Source organism: Ascidiella aspersa, chromosome 4, assembly GCF_963924565.1.
Source record: "Ascidiella aspersa chromosome 4, kaAscAspe10.2, whole genome shotgun sequence".
In the NCBI taxonomy this organism is placed as follows: Eukaryota; Metazoa; Chordata; class Ascidiacea; order Phlebobranchia; family Ascidiidae; genus Ascidiella; species Ascidiella aspersa.
Window position 1 is genome coordinate 8002710 of NC_139450.1, and position 21656 is coordinate 8024365.

Here is a 21656-nt window from a genome sequence, read left to right on the forward strand (position 1 = left end):
TATGGACACAAAATACACACACGTATACAGCATACGGCTGTGCTGCATCTTTTTCAAGGCATACATTTCGTTTTTAGTGCAAAAAGTGTTTGAGAAAAGGTTTAGAGAACTTACCGTTGCAGCTTGGCAATGTGCTCCAAACTCCATTTGCTCCGCATGTGACGGTAGAGAGGCCTGAAATTTGGTAGCCGGCGTTGCATCCGAAAGTCAGCCTACTTCCGGCCAGCCAGACCGCTCTTCCTGGGCTCACGACTCGCAAACCAGTGGGCAGCACAGCAGGGACGGGGCAGATCACTGCGGGAAATTGTAAAGTGCGCGGGTTATCACGTAGCTTCTCGTATAGCAGTGGTTCCCAACTAGGGAGGAATTCCCTCTAGGGGGGGATTTTGTAAATTGTAGGGAGGAATCGGTGTCACAATATTAATCTTTTACTGGTTGTCTGTGCTGTGTGTTGTTGCTGGATTTGCTTCTCGTATAATCGATTTTAAGCAGCAATGCAGATAGCTGATCTACAAAGAAATTTCGAGAAAAAGAAAAAACTTTGCACTTGTTTACGAATTATTATGCAAGTCTAGGTCACTTTAATGAGCTGGGTGTAACGTCATTTTGTTTGTGTGATTTCATGTGATTTAACATTTTCCTTCCAAGAATTACATTAAAACATTTATGTAAACGTTAGTTTACCAAACTAAATTTGTAGTGGATAATTAGATTTAAATATTGACTAAAAGGGTGTACAGGATGAAATGGTTGGGAACCACTGTTGCATAGGTACAGTTGTGCAAAGTTGCCACCTTTCTTAAATCATATTGGAGTAAAAAATAGGGTTATCCGCTTTCCAAAGTGGATTGGAATATAGAATAACCGAATTTCGCGAAAAAATAAGATAAAGTATGATTTAGACGTGCCGTTAATCAAATTCAAAATAACTTATTTAGAATAATTAGTCAATTATTTTGTCAAAAAAATTTTTTTTTATGACAAACTAATTTAACTTAACCAATAAAGATGCTCTACAAAACAATAAAAGCTTCGGCTTTTCTTATGCTCTTCATTTTACAGTTATGCCGTTAAAGCAGTTCATCTAAGCCTTGTAGTATTACCCTTTCTAAATTTTAAGCAGTTTTACGAAATTTGTATTTCAATGTTCAAATATAGCCCCTGTATCATTGTCAAAGCCGTATAACATTGTTAATTTATCTCTAAGAGAGTAATTATCTAGGTTATAACGACTTAAGTCAATGGCATATACTCAAGTCACTGTTTTTAATTATACATGACTTGATCATAGATGATACACATGGTGTATATGTGTGTTTCTTTCACAACCAGTAGGCCTACCATCCACACATAAACACAAAATACACACAAGTAGAAATATGTACAGCATACACACTAGCGGCTGCGTTCCACCCTTTTCACGGCAAATATTTTGTTTTTATGGAAGTTGAGGGAACTTACCGTTGCAGCTCGGCAATGTGCTCCAAACTCCATTTGCTCCGCACGTGACGGTAGGGAGGCCCGAAATTTGGTAGCCGGCGTTGCAGCCGAAAGTCACCCTACTGCCGGGGAGCCAGACTGGTCTTCCTGGGCTCACGATTCGCAAACCAGTGGGTAGCACAGCAGGGACGGCACAGGTGATTGGCGGTTGAGTCACAATCACTGCGAGAAAATTTCAAGGTTTGCTGGTTACTGTAGATCACCTGGCTTCTCGTGTAGGTACTAACCGGTTGCACTTGTGCAACTTTGTCATCTTTTTTTGAAATTATATTCGACCAAAAATTATGGATTTTCGTTTTTCAAAGTAGATTGGAATATAGAATAACCGAATTTGGCAAATCAAAAATGAAAATATAATGTGAGTAGAATGTACCGGTAATCACATCCTCAAGTAATTAGGATTAAATAGCAATTATTTGTCAAAAAGTATCATGTTAAGACAAAAAGTTTTTTTTGGTTATGACAAACTAATTCAACCAAAAAGATGCCTAACAAAACAATAAAAGCTTCGTCCTTCGTCATGCTCTTCATTTTACAGCTATGTCGTTAAAGCAGTTGCTTTGAACTTTTCAGTATTACCCCTTCTGAATTATCAGCAATTCAAAGAATGAAAATTGTATTTTAATGTTCAAAGATGCCCCTGTATCGTTGTCAAAGCCGTATAACATTGTTAATTTATCTCTTAGAGAGTAATGATCTAGATTTTAGGTTGTAATGACAAAGTCAATGTTTTTTTTATCATACATGACTTAATCATAGATCATACACATGGTGTATATGTATGTTTCTTTTATAACAACATCCACACATGGACACAAAACACACAGTGACACACATATAAATATATACAACATACATACTACGACTGTGCTTCATCTTTTTCAAGGCAAATATTTCGTTTTAGGGCAAAAAGTGCTTGATTAAAGTTTAGAGAACTTACCGTTGCAGCTGGGCAATGTGCTCCAAACTCCATTTGCTCCGCAGGTGACTGTAGGGACGCCTGAAATTTGGTAGCCAGCGTTGCAGCCGAAAGTCAGCCTACTTCCGGCCAGCCAGACCGCTCTTCCTGGGCTCACGACTCGCAAACCAGTGGGCAGCACAGCGGGGACGGCACAGATCCCTGTGGGAAATTGTGAGGATCGCTGGTTAGTTAGATCACGTCGCTGCTCTTATAGCAGTGCGAAATTCCCTACTAAAGGGGAATTTGTGTCTTAATATTAATCTCTTACTGACTGTCTGTGCCATGTGTTATTTCTGCATTTGTTTTTCGTATATTCAATTTAGGGCAATAATGCAGATAGTGGCTGTACAAAGAAATTTCGAGAAAAAATAAAGAACTCTACACTTTGTTTACGAACTGTTTTAAGAATTACATTAAAATGTTTCTGTAAACGACATTTTTCCAAATAAATTTGTAGAGAAGATTAGATTTAAAAATTGACTGAAAGGGTGCACAGGATCAAAAAGATTGAGAACTACTGTTGTAAGTGCAAATTTGTCACCTTTCTTAAATCATATTAGAATAAAAATTAGGGATATCCGCTTCCCAAAGTGGATTATAGAATAACTGGGAACTTACTGTTGCAGCTTGGCAATGCGCTCCAAACTCCATTTGCCCCGCAGGTGACAGTAGGGACGCCTGAGATTTGGTAGCCAGCGTTGCATCCGAAAGTCAACCTACTTCCGGCCAGCCAGACCGCTCTTCCTGGGCTCACGACTCGAAAACCGGCGGGCAGCACAGCAGGGACGGCACAGGTGATTGGCGCTTGAGTCACGATCACTGCGGCAAAATTGCAAGGTTTGCGGGTTAAATCACCTGGCTACTCGTATAGGTAAAAACGGGTACACATGTCCAAAGTAGATTGGGATATACAATAACCGAATTTCGCAAAAACAAAAACTTGAAACAAAATTTAAAGAAAAAATACTGATAATTACAATTTATCAAATCCCCAAGTAATTAAGATTAATTAGCAATTATTTGTCAAAAAGTTTTTCTTATGCAAAAAGTTTTTTTTTTTTTTTATGACAAACTAATTCTACTTAACCATAAAGATGCTCAACAAAACAGTCAAAGCTTCGTTCTACTTTATGCTCTTCATTTCACAGTAATCCCCTTAAAGCAGTTGCTCTTAACCGTTTAGTATTACCTCTTCTAAATTCTTAGCAATTGAAAGAATGAAATTTGTATTTTAATGTTCAAAGATAGCCCCTGTATTGTTATCAAAGCCGTATAACATTGTTAATTTTTCTCTTAGAGAGTAATAATCTAGGTTGTAATGACTTAAGTCAATGGCATGTACTCAAGTCACTATTTTTTTTTATTATACTTGACTTGATCATAGATCATACACATGGTGTATATGTGTGTTTTTTCCACAACAAGTGCCATCCACACATAGACACAAAATGCACTAACATATAAATATATACAACATACATAGCCTACTAAAACTGTGCTTCATCTTTTTCAAGGCAAAGTTTTGTTTTGAGGGCAAAAATTGCTTGATTAAGTGTTAGAGAACTTACCGTTGCAGCTTGGCAATGTGCTCCAAACTCCATTTGCTCCGCAGGTGACAGTAGGGACGCCTGAAAGTTCGTAGCCGCTGTTGCAGCCGAAAGTCAGGCTACTTCCAGCCAGCCAGACCGCTCTTCCTGGGCTCACGACTCGCAAACCAGCGGGAAGCACAGCAGGGACGGCACAGATCGCTGCGGAAAATTGTAATGTTCGCGGGTTAGCTCACGTATCTGCTCGTATAGGTACCATCAGGTACACTTGTATTGGAATAAAAATTAGGGATTTCCGATTTCCGACGTGGATAACCAAATTTTGCGTAAAAACAAAATAAAATATGATTTAGACGTGATGTCAATCAAATTCCCAACTAATTAGGATTAATTGGCAAGTTCTGTAATGAAAAAATAATTTAACCAAAAGATGCTAAAAAAAACAATCAAAGCTTTGGCCTAATTTATGCTCTTCATTTTAGGGTTATCCTGTAAAAGCATTTTCTCTAAACCTTTCAGTATTACCCCTTCTAGATAATAGATCATACACATTGTGTATATGTGTGTTTCTTCCAGAACAAGTGCCATTCACGCACAGACACAAAATACACACACGTGTAAATATATACAGCATACACACTAGGGCGGCGCTCAACCTTTTTCAAGGCAAATATTTCATTTTTAGGGCAAAAGGTGCTCAAGCACAAGGGTTAGCGAACTTACCAGTGCAGCTTGGCAATGTGCTCCAAGCTCCATTCGCCCCGCAAGTGACCGTAGAGAGGCCAGAAATTTGGTAGCCGTCGTTGCATCCGAAAATCACACTACTGCCGGGGAGCCAGACCGGTCTTGATGGGCTCACGACTCGCAAACCAGTGGGCAGCACAGCAGGGACGGCACAGGTGATTGGTGCTTGAGTCACGATCACTGCGAAAAATGGCAAGGTTGTCTGGTTACTGTAGATCATCTGGCTTCCCGTATAGTTTGAATCGGTTGCACTTGTGCAAAACTTGTCACCTTTTTTAATTTATATTGGACCAAAAATTAGGTTTCCGATTTCCAAAAATTGGCATAACTGAATTTCGCGAATCAAATCATTAAAACAAAATGTAACGAGAAAATACCGGTAATCGAATCCTCAAGTAATTAGGATCAATTAGCATTTGTTTTGTAAGTAAGTTTTTCCTTGTTAATAAATAATTTTACTCTACCAAAAGTATGCTAAATAACAAAAAAACAACACGTCAGCCTCATTAATCTTATTCCCTATACCATTGTGCCGTCCAAGCAGTTGCTCTTAACATTTTAGTATTACGCCTAAGCACACCAAAAAGGCCTTAATATCTGACAATGAAAAAAGTTTTCAAGTAGATCATTTTAAATTACTTAAATTGACTTTAGTCTTTTAAAAAAATGACTTGACTTGGACTTAATTTTCTAAAATATTATTTGATAAAATTTGGAATTGACTTGCCATGACAGTTACTTGGACACGGACTCGCAAATTTTTCGCATACAATTTAACTTGGACTGAATTCATCTTGCAAGTAACCTTAATTACGACTCGACAAAATCACGAAATTGACCACAGGTCTAAAACAACCACTGCTGCGCCCAAGACAACTCTCATACAAAAATCTCAAACCCTTACAGTTGCACTGTGTGGACGACGCTGCAAAAAGTCCGTTAGCTTCACATCTGGCCGAGGCGTCTCCGCTCAGTGAGTAGCCGGTCGGGCAGGTGAAGGCGACGATCTCTCCCACGTTCCAAGAAGACTTGCCCAGAGGCAGGTATCCGCCCATGGCAGGCACGGCCGGGTTGGTGCAACGTGCAGGGGCAACCGACGGAACCGGGTCTCTTCCTGGCGAAAGACGGAAGGCGGTGTTAAGCGGATAAAAATTGCGGACAAGCACAACAAGTGCGAAAAATAATCTATAACAGCAGCGTTAGGTGATTTTCTGTTAGGTGATATTGTTCAACACGAAGGCTTTGTTAATAGGGACCCAAGTTTTAGTTCGTAAGGTTGTTTTGGGAAAAAAGTCTTTTTTTGTCATGATTGGCCGAGAACTTAAACTTCCGTCTACAAACACTTGTTAGGAAGCTCAATTTTACGGAGAAAACTAAACATTAGTTTATGAGTCTGTATTGGGGGAAAAACTCTTAATAGTTGATCTGGCAAAGTTTTTTTATTATAATGTTTTACCCTGTTTGACCAAGACCTCAGTTTTCAGTCTACAAATACATGTCAAGAAGCTCTATCAGCCAGCTAATTTAACATTAAGCCGACATAAACGAATAGACAAAATCTTTAGTTAGTGAGTCCGTCTTGGGAAAAAAAAAACTCTTGGTGATTTGTCAAAGTGTTTGTCTGTGTACGCTTTTCCCCGATCGGCCGAGACCTTTAAGCTCAGTCTATAAGACGAAGGCCCGCAAAAAGTTCAGAGAGAAGCAAAGCTCGAACTTACTTAGGCAACTGGGAACCGCGATGTCGAAGGTTCCGTCGCTCTTACAAACGCCGAACCTTGCTCCATCAGTGACGTACCCCTCCTGGCAAGCGAAGGCGATTGCGTCACCAGCGTTCCAGACGTTCTTTTCCAAGGGCGCCACGATGTGGAAGGTTGAGACGGTCGGTCTGGGGCAGCCTTGTACTGTTACCACCTGTCTTTGCGGTTTGGCTGTCTCGAAAAGATTTCGCGCGGTTAGAGATTATAGGGCCGTGGTTTCGGCGGACTTTAAACAAATATATATATTTAGCTTAAAAATAGACCGGACTTAGGCTACAATTAAAATTTTAGCATTAGGCTGTAATTTTTTTAATATTAGATTAGAATTATATAATTAGGTCATTTTCAGTTTTCCTAAATTAGATTAGAATTAGCGAATTCTTAAAAAGCAGAATTTGAACTAGAATTTGAACTGAAAATATATTCAATATTCACAATAAATTTAGTTTGGGAGTTTGAAAGGTAAATATTGGTGCTCCAATTTTTATACTTTTAGCATAGCCTATATGCTTTTCAGACTTTAAACATTTTTCAGTTTGTAAACACCTACAAGGCGGTACGACCAAAAAATATCAATTGAAATTCTTTATTTTGACTCAAATACTAAAACAATGCCGTTGGACAAAGTGGCATATTTGGTAAAATCCGGATTGGGTTATCCTTTTACACAAAGTCAGTTAAAAAGAGAGCTGCTTAAGTGCAAATAGAAATACAAGTTGCTCCAGTCCAGCATTTAATTAAAATCGTTGCAAACTGTTTGTCGTGTGTCACCCCACACAGAGCAACGAGATAAGCGCGACTTTCGTGTTCCCCTTTTCGGCTAACTCGACCCGATGCGTAGGCGCGGTCAGGTCGCCCGTTTGCTCGGAACACGAATTTGCGACCTGGCCTGAGGGCACGTTAGCATGAGGCCTCAGGATAAACAGGCCAAATAGGCGACTTATCGATCCATCTAATGTAGGACGGGCGCGTTTTTCCTACGCGATTTTCTGTTTGACCTGCCTGGCGGGTTGCAACATGCGCACACACGAATTTCTGGATTATTTTCCGCTTGATTTTCCAGCAGTGGTAAGCCGACATTTTAAAAGCAATATTCGTTTAAAAATTTGCAAAATTTAAAAGCAGAACTTAAAACAGTAAAAGCTGCAAGGGCGTCTACATACAGAAAAAAAATCTTTGTTTTGTTTTGTCAAGTTCTCTCTTTTAACGATTTTTACGCGAAGCTCGAGTATTTAACAGTCGGTTTTATCGAGTCCTTGCTATTTTATCATTTTTCAACCAATTGTTGTTGTTTTTTTAGATTTTTTTCCTTTTGAATAACTAACTTTATGAAATGATTGCTGGCCAGTGATTCGATAATAGGCAAATTGTCTGAGAGTAGATGGACCAGTTTTCTAAACAGAGATAACTTTTTTTTTTTTTTTTGGCCATACTCGGAACTGGCTTATGGTGCTCACACGAGGTCGGTACGCGCACGATATATTTATTTACGCGTTGACCTTGCAAAATATTTGCAATCCCGCCACGCCCTATCTAGTTTATCGCGAACATTAGAGATATTTTGTGGTAGATTTTCCTTCAAGACGCGAATACTGAAAGCTATTCAACGTGGGTTGGAATTGTGAATTTTATAAAGCGTAGTTTGGGAACCGGGTCAAAGACGTTTAATATGTCAGCTTGTGTAGAAAAGTCAAGAGATATTACCATCCCTTGGTGTGACCAAGCGATTCTTTCCAATAATTTAGTTTAAATAGCTTACATATTTTCATAAAATTTTGTCAGGGAAACAGTTGGCTTATTTTCAGGCATTGTTTCTCAATATCGTTAAAGGACCGTTTTACCAACCTGTGTTATACGTAACCTGCAAGTTGCGTTATTATTTACAATTCACTTAATGAATTAACTCCTCGCCCATACACGAAAAGGACGACTAAGACTTCAAATGGCAGCAAATATTCTTTAGACTTTCCTGTCTTAATCAAAGTCAATTACATACAAGAAAGTCTGCAGAATATTTACACTTTCAAATTCGTTGTTTACAAATCGCAGGAAGCACCCGAATAGGCACGAGCGAAGGTGTGAATTTCGAAGGTCAAAATACAAACTAAAAGTAAAGCTATAGCATATAGACTGTGAAGCAGTACGCTTTTAGGCCGAACAAATAAAAAAAGTCAAGCACACTTACCGATACATTCCCTTCCATAAATGAAATAGCCTGGTTTGCAGATGCAGGCAATCCTTTCGTTGTACCAGCCGCAATCAGCTCTGGTTCCTCCACATTGGACGTTGGAGCAACGTGGGTCAGAATAAGAGGGAACTTGGCGATCTAAAACACGCAAAATATTTTAACGAAATGTCGCTGTGTTTTAAAGCATTGTTTTTGATAAAACCGCAAAACTGTTCAAAAGCAACTGGTTTTCAAAATAAAACAGTAGAAATGCCGCTGTCGTGCTAAGTCTCCTCGAACATAGTTCAGCGTTTGTAAAAAAAAAAATGCCCAAGCACAACAATTTTTGACATATACGAATTGCGACATGTATAGGTTTTAATCATTTTTGAAAGGAATAGAGCTAGTAGATCTGCATAAACCTAATTTAGACAAAAAACGTAGTTGTTGCATTACAGGTATAAACTGTATTATCGTGACCGAAGGAGCAATTTTTACTATCATGTGGATAATGGAGTGGCCAGTTCGTATTTCCTGTTTCGTAACCTTGAAACGGACACCTTAGCCATTTACGCGAGATGGACTGTAATTAAGGCGCCAGCAAGCTCTCTTGGCATCAAACTTTTACAGGTATAGGCGTACGATGGCAGGCATAGCAACTATACATTTTTCATTGGCTTGGATCAAGTAAGTCTGGTTTTTCAAGCTCAACAAGACGGCAAGGTAGCAAAATCACTCAAATATGTTGGGTTACTTTAATCGTTGCTAGCGCAAATTTTAACAAGGGAGTCAAACTATGGGTTGTTTTTGTTTATAACATTAAAACGTGCTCTGAAAAGAACAACGCTACAAAGCATTATCAAGTTTTTTTTTTGTTTTTTTTTGTGTGTGTGTGAGTGATCAAAAACGACCTAGTACACATTTTTATGATATTATTTGTAAACGTTCGGACCGAAAACGTAGAAAAAAAAATTCCACCCATTGCTTCCTGCTGCCAGAACTTAGGCCCCGGCCCACAATGTCGGTTTGTACATTTAATCTACGTTTTTAAGTTCCCTCCTGCCAGAGAAAAACTTACCAACGCATCTCCTTTGCACTCTGAAGTATTGGTCCTTGCACACGCAGATCGGACTGCCCCTAAATAAGACACACTCATCGGTTTCCGGACACGGGCCGTTGCACCACGCCACTTCGTTGAAGAGCCTACGAGGTGGTTGAGTAAAGACTGGGCGGGGGCGGGGTGCTGGAGTGGGGACTAAAAATATCAGGGAAAAATTAATTTGTTAATCATTATAACGCGCCTTAATCGACGAATTGGTATAAATGAGATATACCAATTTTTTTTTGTTTTTATATCAGCAGCACGAAATGCTCCAGGTAAGAATATAACGCGTAAGTCGTTTTTTTTCAATCTTTCAATTTTATGGAACTTGTTTTCCCAATTAGATTTTTAAATTCCAATCGCTAAAACACCCTTTTATGTTGAACGACATGACCACATGACCACACGACCACATGACCACATGACCACGTGACCACATGACCACATGACCACACTACTAAAAGATACAGTATAACTATACTTAGAGTATTATCAGTGGAAAACAACAGCATGAGAAAACATACTAAAACTCACATATGCATCTTGGTGGGCCTGGGTTTGTGGGCACGTTCCATCTTCTGTCATTGCACCTAGCAGTGGTGGAGCCGACCAGCGTCGCCCCTTCCGGGCAAGCGAACTCGACAGTTTGTCCGTTGGTGAAGGTCGTTTCTAGGCTTACGGGGTTCTTAAGGACGACGAAACGTGGCCTCACCGGCTGGTAGCAGAATCCTGCGCGAAAAGGTAGAAACGGGTTACGCATATACCGGTGTATGGGATTGGGAAGGATATTTTTGGAGCGAGACTTATAAATAAACTAATTGGTCACATTTTTAGGAGTTTACTCAAAAATAAATTTCGCTTAATTTGTTTGTCAAAACACCCTGCTTTTTTGTGTTGAAAATAAATGGACGTAATTGTTTAAACTTTTCTTAAATAAATTAACTACATTTTTTAGTGGTTTAGGTTACATTCTTTTATAATACGGACGTTCATTATTTAACCTATGTTTTAACGTGAAACTGATATTTTGAATTCACAAATACGATATCTCTCACGCGCAGGACTTGGGCAAGGGTCTCTTTGATATTCGCCAATGCCAACGCTAAAATACCAGGATCTTCAGCAATATTTGGTCAAGGAAATATGCATCAACTTACCCCTGAGAGGGATACCACTTGGCAAAACTTGTGCTTTTACGCTCAGGGCGCATGCGACAAACAGACCTGCAGCCAACAACGTAAAACTACCCATGTTTAGATTTAAACCTGGGGCTGTGATAAAACAAAGAACATGTTATTTAAATGATCCTATCACTTAAGCGTACTTGCTTCAAAATTTTAAGTTATTTGTATTTTATTCGGAGGTCTTCCAAAATATTGCTGTTTCTTTTTCTGTTACTCAACAGTTGACTGAATTTGTGCAATACGTTTGATTCACAATATCTAAGTTACTTGCATCGCTTTTTTATCTCCCCTCAGCTGTCTTGAGTTGCAATCGGATCACTATTTTAGAAGGCTTCTACGTTCGCCAATTTACCTGTCCGTAATGCTGTTTAAGTTACTGGCCCATAAGTATTACGTCAGTTAGCTGCAGCCTTTGATTAAAGCTTTCTATTACACGGGGCAGTTGATAATTTGTTCTACATGCCGCCAAATACTTCGCGAACAAGTCAGTCACAGCGTAAAAGACGTTCTGCGCCCTAAATCTGGATCAAATAACAAACATTGGCGGTATCCAGCCAAAAGCGCTATAAAAAATCGGCAACTGACTAAAGAAAGACCTCTATTGGGTTGGCCCAAACGAATTCACAGTTTAGAGCAGGAACTGTTTAATGGTTCGTAAATAGGGGTACGTAAATGCGACCCAAAGTGTTGTGTTTAAATAGATTTCTTCTGGCATCGCTATGCAAGTATCTAAACTAATAAAACGCAATCCCAACATCGTGCACATTACTTTGTTGTATGCGATTAAGCGCGCTTGTAGCAAAAGACGTCAAAACTCCTGTGCTTGTCACGGTCAGACCTAAAGGACGACGTAAGGTTTTATGATATTGAAACGGGATTCTCGGACTGCAAAGCATGGCAAGCCTTGGTTTAGTTTAGACTTTATAGGGCCATGAAAATTTGCCAACTAACCAACGAAATCTGTACCCTGGTTTTGCCCAAATAAATCACCGACCCTCTTTCTCTTTCTAGGTCCGCAATCTAACTGGCCTTAACTTCGCGTCTCCTCTTTATACCCCCTAACGCTGCAAAGTCGGTCGCAAAAGGCAGCACCTGCTTTACTCCCATAACTCTTTCCTTAAAGGTTAGGGCCTGTTCAGATTCTACCAGAAGCACCGCCGAGTTTCTTCTAGCTGCTATACGAGCATATAGAATCAACCTTCTCCCTGCAGCGAACAACATCTACATCGGCGGAATGGAGTCGGTACCTCGGTCGCTCGTCTCTTGTAGCACGCCCTGGCGCGGAAAAAATGCGACAAAGGAAAAACTCGCGGTTCCTCCCTTCCGTAACTGGCTCGATTTTTTCGCCCCGGGCCAGCCGGGCCGACCACGGTAGCGCCTAGAACAGGGCGTACGAATTTCGCCTTTCCTCGGGCCAGGCGCCGCCTAGGGGCCCGGCGCTTATTAAAGCGCTCCGAAACGAAACAAAGGCGAAAATTATCGCGCGTCGCTTTCCGCAGTCGGCTCCGATTTGATTCGTGACCGCCGTCGTTTATGGAAGGCAGCGGTTTGGATTTGAAGGTTTGGCTTTGGCTTTGGCTTTAACGAGATTGCCCGCTTTGACGTTCGCGTGTACAAGTTCGTTTACAAAGTCCACAAAAAGCAATCCACGGTTTAGTAGAGAACAACCCAAAATACTTACGTGGATAATGATTGATTTTTAAAAGTTTCAAAACGCCACGTTGCCATTTGGCTTGTGTGACCCGCCAGCCAACATTATTAGGCTTTCCGCTTTAACATTCCTGAAAAACGTTCAAATTTTACAAGTCATAAGCCCAGGGAAAGATAAACGACCCTGGGAACTTTTCTGTCTTATAAATTAACTTTTTTCTCCTAAATTTTAAGAGTTGCCAGTTGAAAAGTTTGCCAAACAGTCGTATTGTTTCTACATTCAAATAAACAAAACCAAAGGCAGAAACAGTTTTTATCCTAAAAGATACCAAGCACCTGCCAATTTTTTATCAATTTGGCTCGTTTGGTCTCCAATTCAACTTTGAGATACGAATCATTGAGCTGCGAGCTTTTAAATTAACTATACGTTTTACAAGCGTTAATAAAAAACTAATTTTAACAAACCAATTTACAAACTTTTAGCTGTCCAACTTTGATGTCAACCGAGCCATTTTTATCTATAACTCACAAGCCTCTTTCGAAAAACAACCCAAGTTACAGTGGAAAGTTTTGATTATTAAATATTATAGTTGCTGCATCACAAAAATCATAATTAGCAATGAATAAATTGCACATCTTCTCACTTTAAACCATAAAGTTAACTCCAAATACTTTTTATCACCTTGTTTGAATATTTTTCAGACTCGGTTATAAAAGTACCATTGATTTCTGCAATATTTTACAATATTTCAGAGCGCATTATTTACTTGAAGTACGCCTTTTACGTGCTCACAAGAACAAAACAATTTACAAATCATTTATCTTAGGAAACCAGGCCCGGACGTTGCGACCTGTGACTGACAGTTTCAATTAAATCATTCGTTGGCGGATCGATTTACAATTTCAGTAAACGCTTTTGCGCGTGTCGCAATTGGTCGCGGTCTGAATTTAATTTTAGAGCTTTTTGCGGTTCTAAACGGCCATTGGTCTGCTTGGCCAGCCCTTATAAAAACACGTGGGCGTATTTTATTGGCACCTTTTCGGCCAATGTCATTTTCCTTTTGACGTCAAGCGATAAGAATCGGTTAGTTTTTCTTGGCAAGGGTTGTGAGATTCGGTTGCGCTAAATGCTTTCTGCTGCAACGTCAGTAAGTGCCTTTTCACATACTTTTAACCGCTTTGTAATCGTTAACCTTCAGCACAACTTGCACTAACTCACACAATTTTTTAGATTAAAGTTGTTTTCCTTTTATTGTCGAACTGCCAGTTGGATGAGGATGGGTTATTCTTCTAACTTTTTGTAAAACTACAACTTTTTTTGTAAAACTACAAACCTTGTATATTGGTTGTGAAAATATTTTTTTGATTACCATTTTATCCAGTTCAATCCCATTTAAACACATGCATTTCAATACCATTTAAAGGTGCATTTTTAACTGTAATCTTGGCCAGATAAAACGGAACTGGCGTATCAATATTGCTAAAGAAACATTTCGGAGTGCCATGCTAAATCTTAACGACATCATGCTGTGACGCAATTTAACTTGATGACGTCACGTCGTGACGTGTCAGTTGTCCGGGTATCAAAAAGCGCCTTTTGTGGATCCGAAGCATAAGTGAGTATAGTCAAAAACGTGTCTGATAAAAGTAAGCTTGGTCGCCCAGTAGAGCATTGAGTGTCGTTGATCTTTTGCGTTTGTTAATATGCAACGGATGCCATCAGAGCCCCCAGGCTTCTGCCGAGGTTACGCAACCGCCGTGACGAACCACAAAATTACCACTTTACCCGGTGTGTTTCAGGACAGCTGCGCAAGCGCCTAAATTTGTGCAAATATCCTTTAAGATAGTTTTAAGAATCCGCGAGCGCATTTTAGTCCATGAAAGGTTCTCGGTGAGTTAATACGATGCAATTTAACTTCGCATCCTTTTTAATTTGTCTGTACAAACTGCAAAGTAGGCTACATTTTACAAAGCAGCGATTGGTGCACATTTAAAGCTAAAATAAAATTGTCCACGAATAAATTGCTTTAGATTTTACGGTTATGGCGTCGGAACAACTTACATAACATTCGAGCTTGCGAACTCTTATGATAGGAAATTTGTCGGTTGGCGAAAAAAGTAGAGAACTAGTGCTTTTAGTTGTATGGGCTGGGACCATTTTAACATTCATTGTCCCCTTTTTTTCTTCTTATATATTTTCTTCTTTCTCCCTTTTCTTCTTATATTTGTGTTCATAACGGTTGAACCTAAGTTACCTTCATGTTTTGTGGTAAAGCTAAAAAAATATTTGGTGGCTAGTCTACTATTTTAGATATTTGGTGGTTATCCTATTATACATTGCGCGAAAAACTGATTAACTTAAAGGCGAGTAAACCCAATTCCAACTGCAATCGAGGTAAGCGGGCAAAGCAAGCGTCCTTGAAAAAAGATCTTTAATTTTTTTTATTTACTGCAGAACGTGTCTATCAAAGATTCATTGCGATGCTCCACTTCACGACTTCACTTTAGCAAAAGGCGATCGATTTACACGTTGTGAAATGATAACCCTGATTTCAAAAACGGGGCAGCAAAAAATAATGGTGGCCAGTCAGATTTTCCATTAAAACTAAGTCGCTATAATTATTTAGTAAAGTCCCAGGAAAAGGCTTTGATTTAATGTCCCCTTCTCAGTGAACCGTCTATCAAACGATGGCGTTTAAAGGGCGGGGCAGGTCTTTAATTGTGCAGCCGGCGCTGCTTAAAATCACTGTGATATGCAGGTGCAAGAAAGCAGGCATAAGGTTGCCGACGCTTTACGACAGGAGGGCCGCCCTCTAACGTTTACGAGGGCTTCAGTTTGAGCCGCCGCTGAAAATGTAAAGGGGTCGTGAGTTCTGACGGACGCCGCTCTCCTTTGGCAAAAGCCGCAAAGATTTAGATGGCGCTTGCCGGGATTTAATGCGACGTAATCGCGCAAATACGAAAACAAAAGCTCGCTCGCTTACTTGCTTGCTCGTTTGATTCGTTGCGAGGTGGTAAGACTTGGGAAAGGCGTTCCCGCCATGTGAAAATGTCCGCCGAGGTGTATGACAGCCATGGTGCCATCCAACACAGCGATTTCTACCTTTAAAGACCAATTTCCCAATTGGTGGTAGGTTATCTATCCGAGATGACTAAACTTTTAATTGGGTATTTAAAGTTCAGCCTCCTTTTCCCTGAAAGAAATTGCCTATTTGACCATCGTAATGGCTTGCACTGCTCGTTTTTTTGGGTTAAAAACATGTGGTATTAGCATTGAAATTAACTATTAAGCTTTAGATAAAAATAAAATTTATGTTGCGAAACAGCCGTTTTCCTTTTTTAATCAACCCCATACGATACTTTGGTCTAGACAGGCGGTCGGGAGTAATTATACATTACAAACAGCAAAAATGCTGACCCAAGTAACGAATAGCACTGTTTTATATAGCAGCATTTGCAAAAAAGAATACAATTAAAAAGTAAGAACACTTGTTATGATTTGTTTAATAGCACGGAAATTTTGCTGTAACTTTTACAGTTTACACGAAGATGCAAGAGTGGTTGGCTTGTTTTTTGTTAACAGCGAAAAAGGTTCAAATATATTCCAAGCATGCTTTGTTTTGTTGTATGTGCATTTCGGTTCACTATAATAGCAAAGGCTTTGAATTAAATGTCCACATTCTGTGCCCCTTTGATCAGCTTGTCTGGCAGCTTGGGAAAACATTTATTCCTTGGCCAGTTTTCTTGATAAATTCAATCAATGTCAGAGTAATTTGCTTAACCATGCATTTGCTAATCTTTTACCCCCTAAGATACAAAAATCAGTATTTTCCTATTTCGCCCTATTGTTGAGCTATCCTCTGAATGCCATTACTTTGTGACTATCGGTTTGAAAGATATATCCCCGGGCGCTAAGAAAATCTTTATTTCCGCAAAATAGTATACACAAATAGCCGACGCTAACATTTGTTTAACGAAAAACATTAAACTTTAAACACAACGGTTGATGACTGTGGAGGCTTGCGCAAAGTTGATGGTGTGGCAATAACGTTTCGCTTAATTTCGTGTTAAGCCTAATTCGAAAGTCTTATTCCAAACATTTAAACTAATATGTGTGCGTGTTGAGCTTAATTCTAAAGTCTTGTTCCAAACAATTAAACTATTGCTTAACCTATATGTGTGCGTGTTGAGCTGGCTGTCGGTAACTTAAACCCACACTTCAAGTCAAATTTAGTTTTAAGACTGCAGGAAAACGTTGATAAACACTTACCCAGCTACCAAGTTGGTGTTTTAGATTTATACTGACATCAAGTATACTCTCTTGTGCTCCTAACTCCTTTATGTATTAAAGCGATACGTTTTTATAAATATTTCTCACAGATAATCCCAATTCGATTCTAAAAGACGAAAGGTAAATCATTCGCCTTTATTCAATAATCAAAAATGAAAAAGACAGCAAAATAAAGCATGTCGCTTTCAACGTCTATTTGGGCCGTTATTTTCACCATTAAAAAGACAGCATCTTTGTTAAAAGAGTTGCTGTACATTCAACATTTTCGGAATGGTAAACAAGTCGTTTTGCGGTTTTCTAAACTTACGCACAAGTTTTTTGAAACCGACCGCGTACAAAACAGGACCAGGGAGCATTATCACATCAAATATTGGTAAAATGTCTTCGAACGGTGCCGTGCTTGGATGACTTGCAAAACCAATTTCCAACTCCTGACAATGAAATGGCTGCCTCAAGAGTAGAACCCAGTTATCAGGCAATACCCGTATCCGGTGAACGTGTAGCCTTCAGCCAAAAACTTAACAAAAATAAGTCATGCTTTTGTTGGCACTTGTCTCTTGCAGTTTGGACAACCCTCGAATATGGCTCACGATTTTACTTGGAATCGATCTCGATTTTGTGGTAATAGATTCTATCTATGTTTTGCGCAAACATAATGTTCAGAACGATCATGTTTTGGGCAGGCTTTCTACTAAGGGATAACCCTATCATATAGGTTATAGGTCAGTGGTGCGTAATCTGCATGTGGCTGTATGATTTTCCTATCTCGACCTCGGCTAAGATGCAATTTGCCCAGTCATCTATTTTTTTTATCTTTTGTCTCTTATCTTGATTAGATTTCGAAATCTTTTTAAAGCGTGATTGCTTCGAAGTTTACCACTTATTTTAAATACCAATTTGAGTAGCCCACTTGCTATAGTGTGTATATATTACTTGATTAAAATCCTAGTCATCAAAGCTGTGTTTTTAAATAAGAAAGAATCCGGGTAACATTATTTTCTGTTGATATGTATACTATTTACACAATTTCAACTCTGCGGTTTTAGGAATAGTTTTAAAATAGAATTGAAGCCTTGGTCTCTATTATCTGTTGACCACACCTGGCATAGAACAAATTATTTTAGATTATTAAATCAAAGCTGTATATGCAACAAACGCCTAATAAGGGCCGCTTAAACTTTCAGTGTCTTACGGCGCCGTTCAGGGTCGTAAAACAAGGTATGGCGAGTGATGACGGTCAACATACCCTAAGTGTCACTTTGTAGCACAATTAATTACTCGATGTAGTCGATGGGGCAATTACAGGCTAGGTTTAATTGAGGTAGGTCAATTGACCTTATAAAAGACTTGCTTGCAATAACGCGCCAAGAAGCCGCGTTTACTTTAGAATGGTTGTGTTCTTGATTTTACGACCCAATCTTCATTGTTCCACTCAAGTTCAACTCACCTGAATCTTATCGTAATTAAATCATTAGAAAAGCAATATTAATCTGAACTTTTGCCTTACGCGATGGGCCAGTTAAACTCTTGCAAAGAATAGTTTTTTAACCCGGGTAAGAAAAAAAAACAGTTCGGTTTGTTTAAAAAATGTCATTTTAGTTATGGTTAGTTGAATTCTTTTTAAACTTTGTATTTATACCAATTTCGATGGGTGTTTACAAATCAACGATTGGTATTGACGATTAAAAAAACATAGAGTAAATATTTAATTGGCCTTTCTTTCAACAAAAAAACATAAATCCGTACCAAATTTTAAACATTTCAAAATGGTGAAAGTAATCCTGAACGGTCTTAAAAATAAGTTATGGTTAGGCTACTGGCAAAATTGTCCTTTTTTCACAAGGCCTTGCCCCCCAACAAAGTTTACCAAGTTCGGTTGCATAATCGTGCACGACATAGAACGCTTAACCCGTTCTTCAGTCCATAATCCTCTATGAGGCTCTTCATGATTCAATCTTGTGACGTCATCTCTATACATTTTTGGTTTGAGTTCCGAAAGGAAATTATTGTAAGGTTCCGGTAAAAAAAAGTATTCTACTTTTAAAACTGGTGAAAACGTTTATTTAAGATATAATTAGTCTAAAATCGCAAGATTAGCGATCCAAATATTATATACCATTAAAAGCCAATAAAGCCTAAATAAAAAAAAACTCATCTCTATGGTGATCCTTATTACCACTTTTTTTTAATTATTCCTATTTACATTAACCGATTATTATTACGAGTTGGCTATGTCTTTCTATTACTCGGCTGATATGTTTACACGTTTCCAGCCACAACGGTCAATCAATCATTCCGGTTTCACATCGCATAATGCGCACAACGGTTCGTGCTTGCGTGAAATTGCCGCTAATCCGCACCGGCGGGGTCGTGGGAAAACAAACAAATGCGACGAAATACAATGGAAAGGTCCGGGAATGTTTGCGCGCGAGAGAGACGCAACGTAAACAGTCGGCAATTTGCCCAACTTTAATTGAATGCAAAAAAAACTAGTAAATTGCTCCGTGCCAAGTTTGTAAAAAAGGGTTGCGGGTCGAAGAAGGACTCCAGCAAAAAGGCTGAAATAAGAAGAGCAGTTCGAAATAAGACCAAAATAGGACCAATACCTAATAGTCGTAATACCGTCTAAATCGGAAGAAGGCCTAAACCCGTCGGAATGAGACCTAAATGGCCAGAATAAGGCCTGCAAATAACATTTACCTACCCCCAAACCCCACCCCTATGTACATCACTCCCCTAATATTTTTAACCCATTACCCACCAAGAACCCCAAACAAGGCCAAAAAATCCGGGGCGAAACGTCGATAACCAAAAAGTTTATGCCACCTCCATGGCCCCCGATCGTCCAATACCCTCTCGTTACACTTTCAAGCGGTATTTTTGCCATTCAGGCCTTATTCCGATAAATTTAGGACTTATTTCGGCTGGTCGTATTCCGGCGATTTAGATCTTATTAGGGCGTGGATATTATTCCGTATTTGGATTTATTGTGTCGTTCGTCATAATACTACGATTTTATCTGCTTTCTTTAGTTAATATTGCACTTTAAGGTCTTATTGTGTCGGAGAATTTACATTTACGGACAGCAAATCGGTTGTGTTGACGTTAAAATTTTTCTCACACAAGAAAACCCTTTAAAGTAGGGGGAACCTTTTTTCCACTCCTGACAGGTTTAAATTTTCCAATGATGGAAATTTATTACAACTTAGTTTTAAAAACAACATTGAGCAAGTTTTGCCTATGTTTGAATGGACAATCTTACAAACTACTGCTTGAAAAACCTTAAAGAATTGCTTGCACTAGAAGTAGGTCAAGCTGAACATGAACAGGTTAAATCAGAGTTTCTCAAACCGTTTTGATTTTCCAATGGCGTCGCACAATAATTCCGTTACGTATCTAAACTGATTTAATGCAATAAAATACATTATAATTACGTGGCATTTGATTCTAACTTATTATTACCAAAAAATTCAGCAATTGATTATTATTATCATTACTAAAAAAATAAAAAAAATAGATATTTGGGCTTTGATGTAAGACTTCAGCGAAAACTAGTTAAATTTAATTGCTTTGTGCGTTGCAAGTCAAAATAAACTTTTCAAATGGTGTCGAAAGAAAATAAGTTTGAAAGTCACTGGGCTAAATAATCCAGCAGGTAAAAATATAGGCTAAATCGAAATAATAAAAAAAAGTAAAGAGCGACGGCGATTATTTTAACCGTGATTCGGAACTAAGCAGAAGCGACGAGTCAAATTATTTCGGGGCCCGGTGCCAAGAAAAAGCGGTTGAGCCAGTTTTTTGTCCTCCCAAGTCACTCCGAAAAGGCGCAAAACGGCGCCCGGAGCTACACAGAAAAGAGGAGCTGCGGGTAAAATTGCCGGCCTTGCTCTTTCCGGGAAAGTCGAAAAAAAAAGTTTTTTTTTTCGTTCGGCTGCTGAAGGCTGCAGAGCTTTGAGCCGCGATCGTAATAATGATAACCGCGTTGGGGCGAATGCGCGCGAGTCGCGTCCATTGTTTCGCCCGCGCAACAATGGCCACAATTGCTCACGGAACGAATTTCTAATTTACGAGTTTCTAATTTCTGTGGAAAAGGCGCGAAAGCGGCTGTTTGTAGTGTTTACTTACGGCGAAATGATAAATCACTCCGTTCAACTGTATTTACCTTATCGAATTGAAAAAACTACAATTTTTTTTAAATATGATCACTTTTGTGTGGAAACAAATATATTTTGTTTTTGGAATACGGCTGATAATTAAAAATTAAAAATTATATGCTTTTAATTTTTTCACCCTTGTTCTCCAAATATGTAACCTAAAGAAAACAAACAGTGTGTGTTTACAATTTTAAATATAAAACCTGCTACCTCAATACAAAATGCTTTTCTAAACCTGAGAATTAGTTTAATATTATAAAACGAACCTAAACTTATTAATTCCTTATTTTGCTAAACGATTAAAGATTTGTCGTTCCTGTGTTAACGGTATAGCTCAAGGGCGGGTAAGATAAACCGGTCTAACTGCAAATACTTGTGTTAATATTAACCGTGTAAGGTTCATCGCATGTCATGTTTTCTGTAAACGCCCAAACTGAATTTCAAAAATATTAACCGTGAATGATATTCGTATTTGCCAAATTGATAAACTGAAAATCAGTTCGAACTGTAGACAAATTCGAATTTACTGTTTAAGAGCTTTTGCACAGCCACTTAATTTATCAGGCCAGGAAACATATGTTAACGTTTTTCTTATGAAA

General features: G+C 38.9%; 1 protein-coding gene across 1 annotated transcript in view; it reads right to left on the bottom strand.

The window, feature by feature from the left end:
• The window catches only part of LOC146146964 (sushi, von Willebrand factor type A, EGF and pentraxin domain-containing protein 1-like), a 31824-nt gene extending 20779 nt beyond the window's left edge, over positions 1 to 11045 (bottom strand). The window contains exons 1-12 of the mRNA XM_083387889.1: positions 10936 to 11045; positions 10313 to 10507; positions 9755 to 9931; positions 8695 to 8835; positions 6471 to 6680; positions 5657 to 5866; positions 4732 to 4932; positions 4030 to 4209; positions 3080 to 3280; positions 2441 to 2620; positions 1462 to 1662; positions 115 to 294 (exon numbers count right to left, since the gene is read on the bottom strand). Coding sequence (XP_083244015.1) covers positions 115 to 294; positions 1462 to 1662; positions 2441 to 2620; positions 3080 to 3280; positions 4030 to 4209; positions 4732 to 4932; positions 5657 to 5866; positions 6471 to 6680; positions 8695 to 8835; positions 9755 to 9931; positions 10313 to 10507; positions 10936 to 11029 — 2170 coding nt within the window. The 5' untranslated portion in view covers positions 11030 to 11045. The remainder of the gene's footprint in view (positions 1 to 114; positions 295 to 1461; positions 1663 to 2440; positions 2621 to 3079; positions 3281 to 4029; positions 4210 to 4731; positions 4933 to 5656; positions 5867 to 6470; positions 6681 to 8694; positions 8836 to 9754; positions 9932 to 10312; positions 10508 to 10935) is intronic.
• Between the last annotated feature and the right edge of the window lie 10611 nt (positions 11046 to 21656).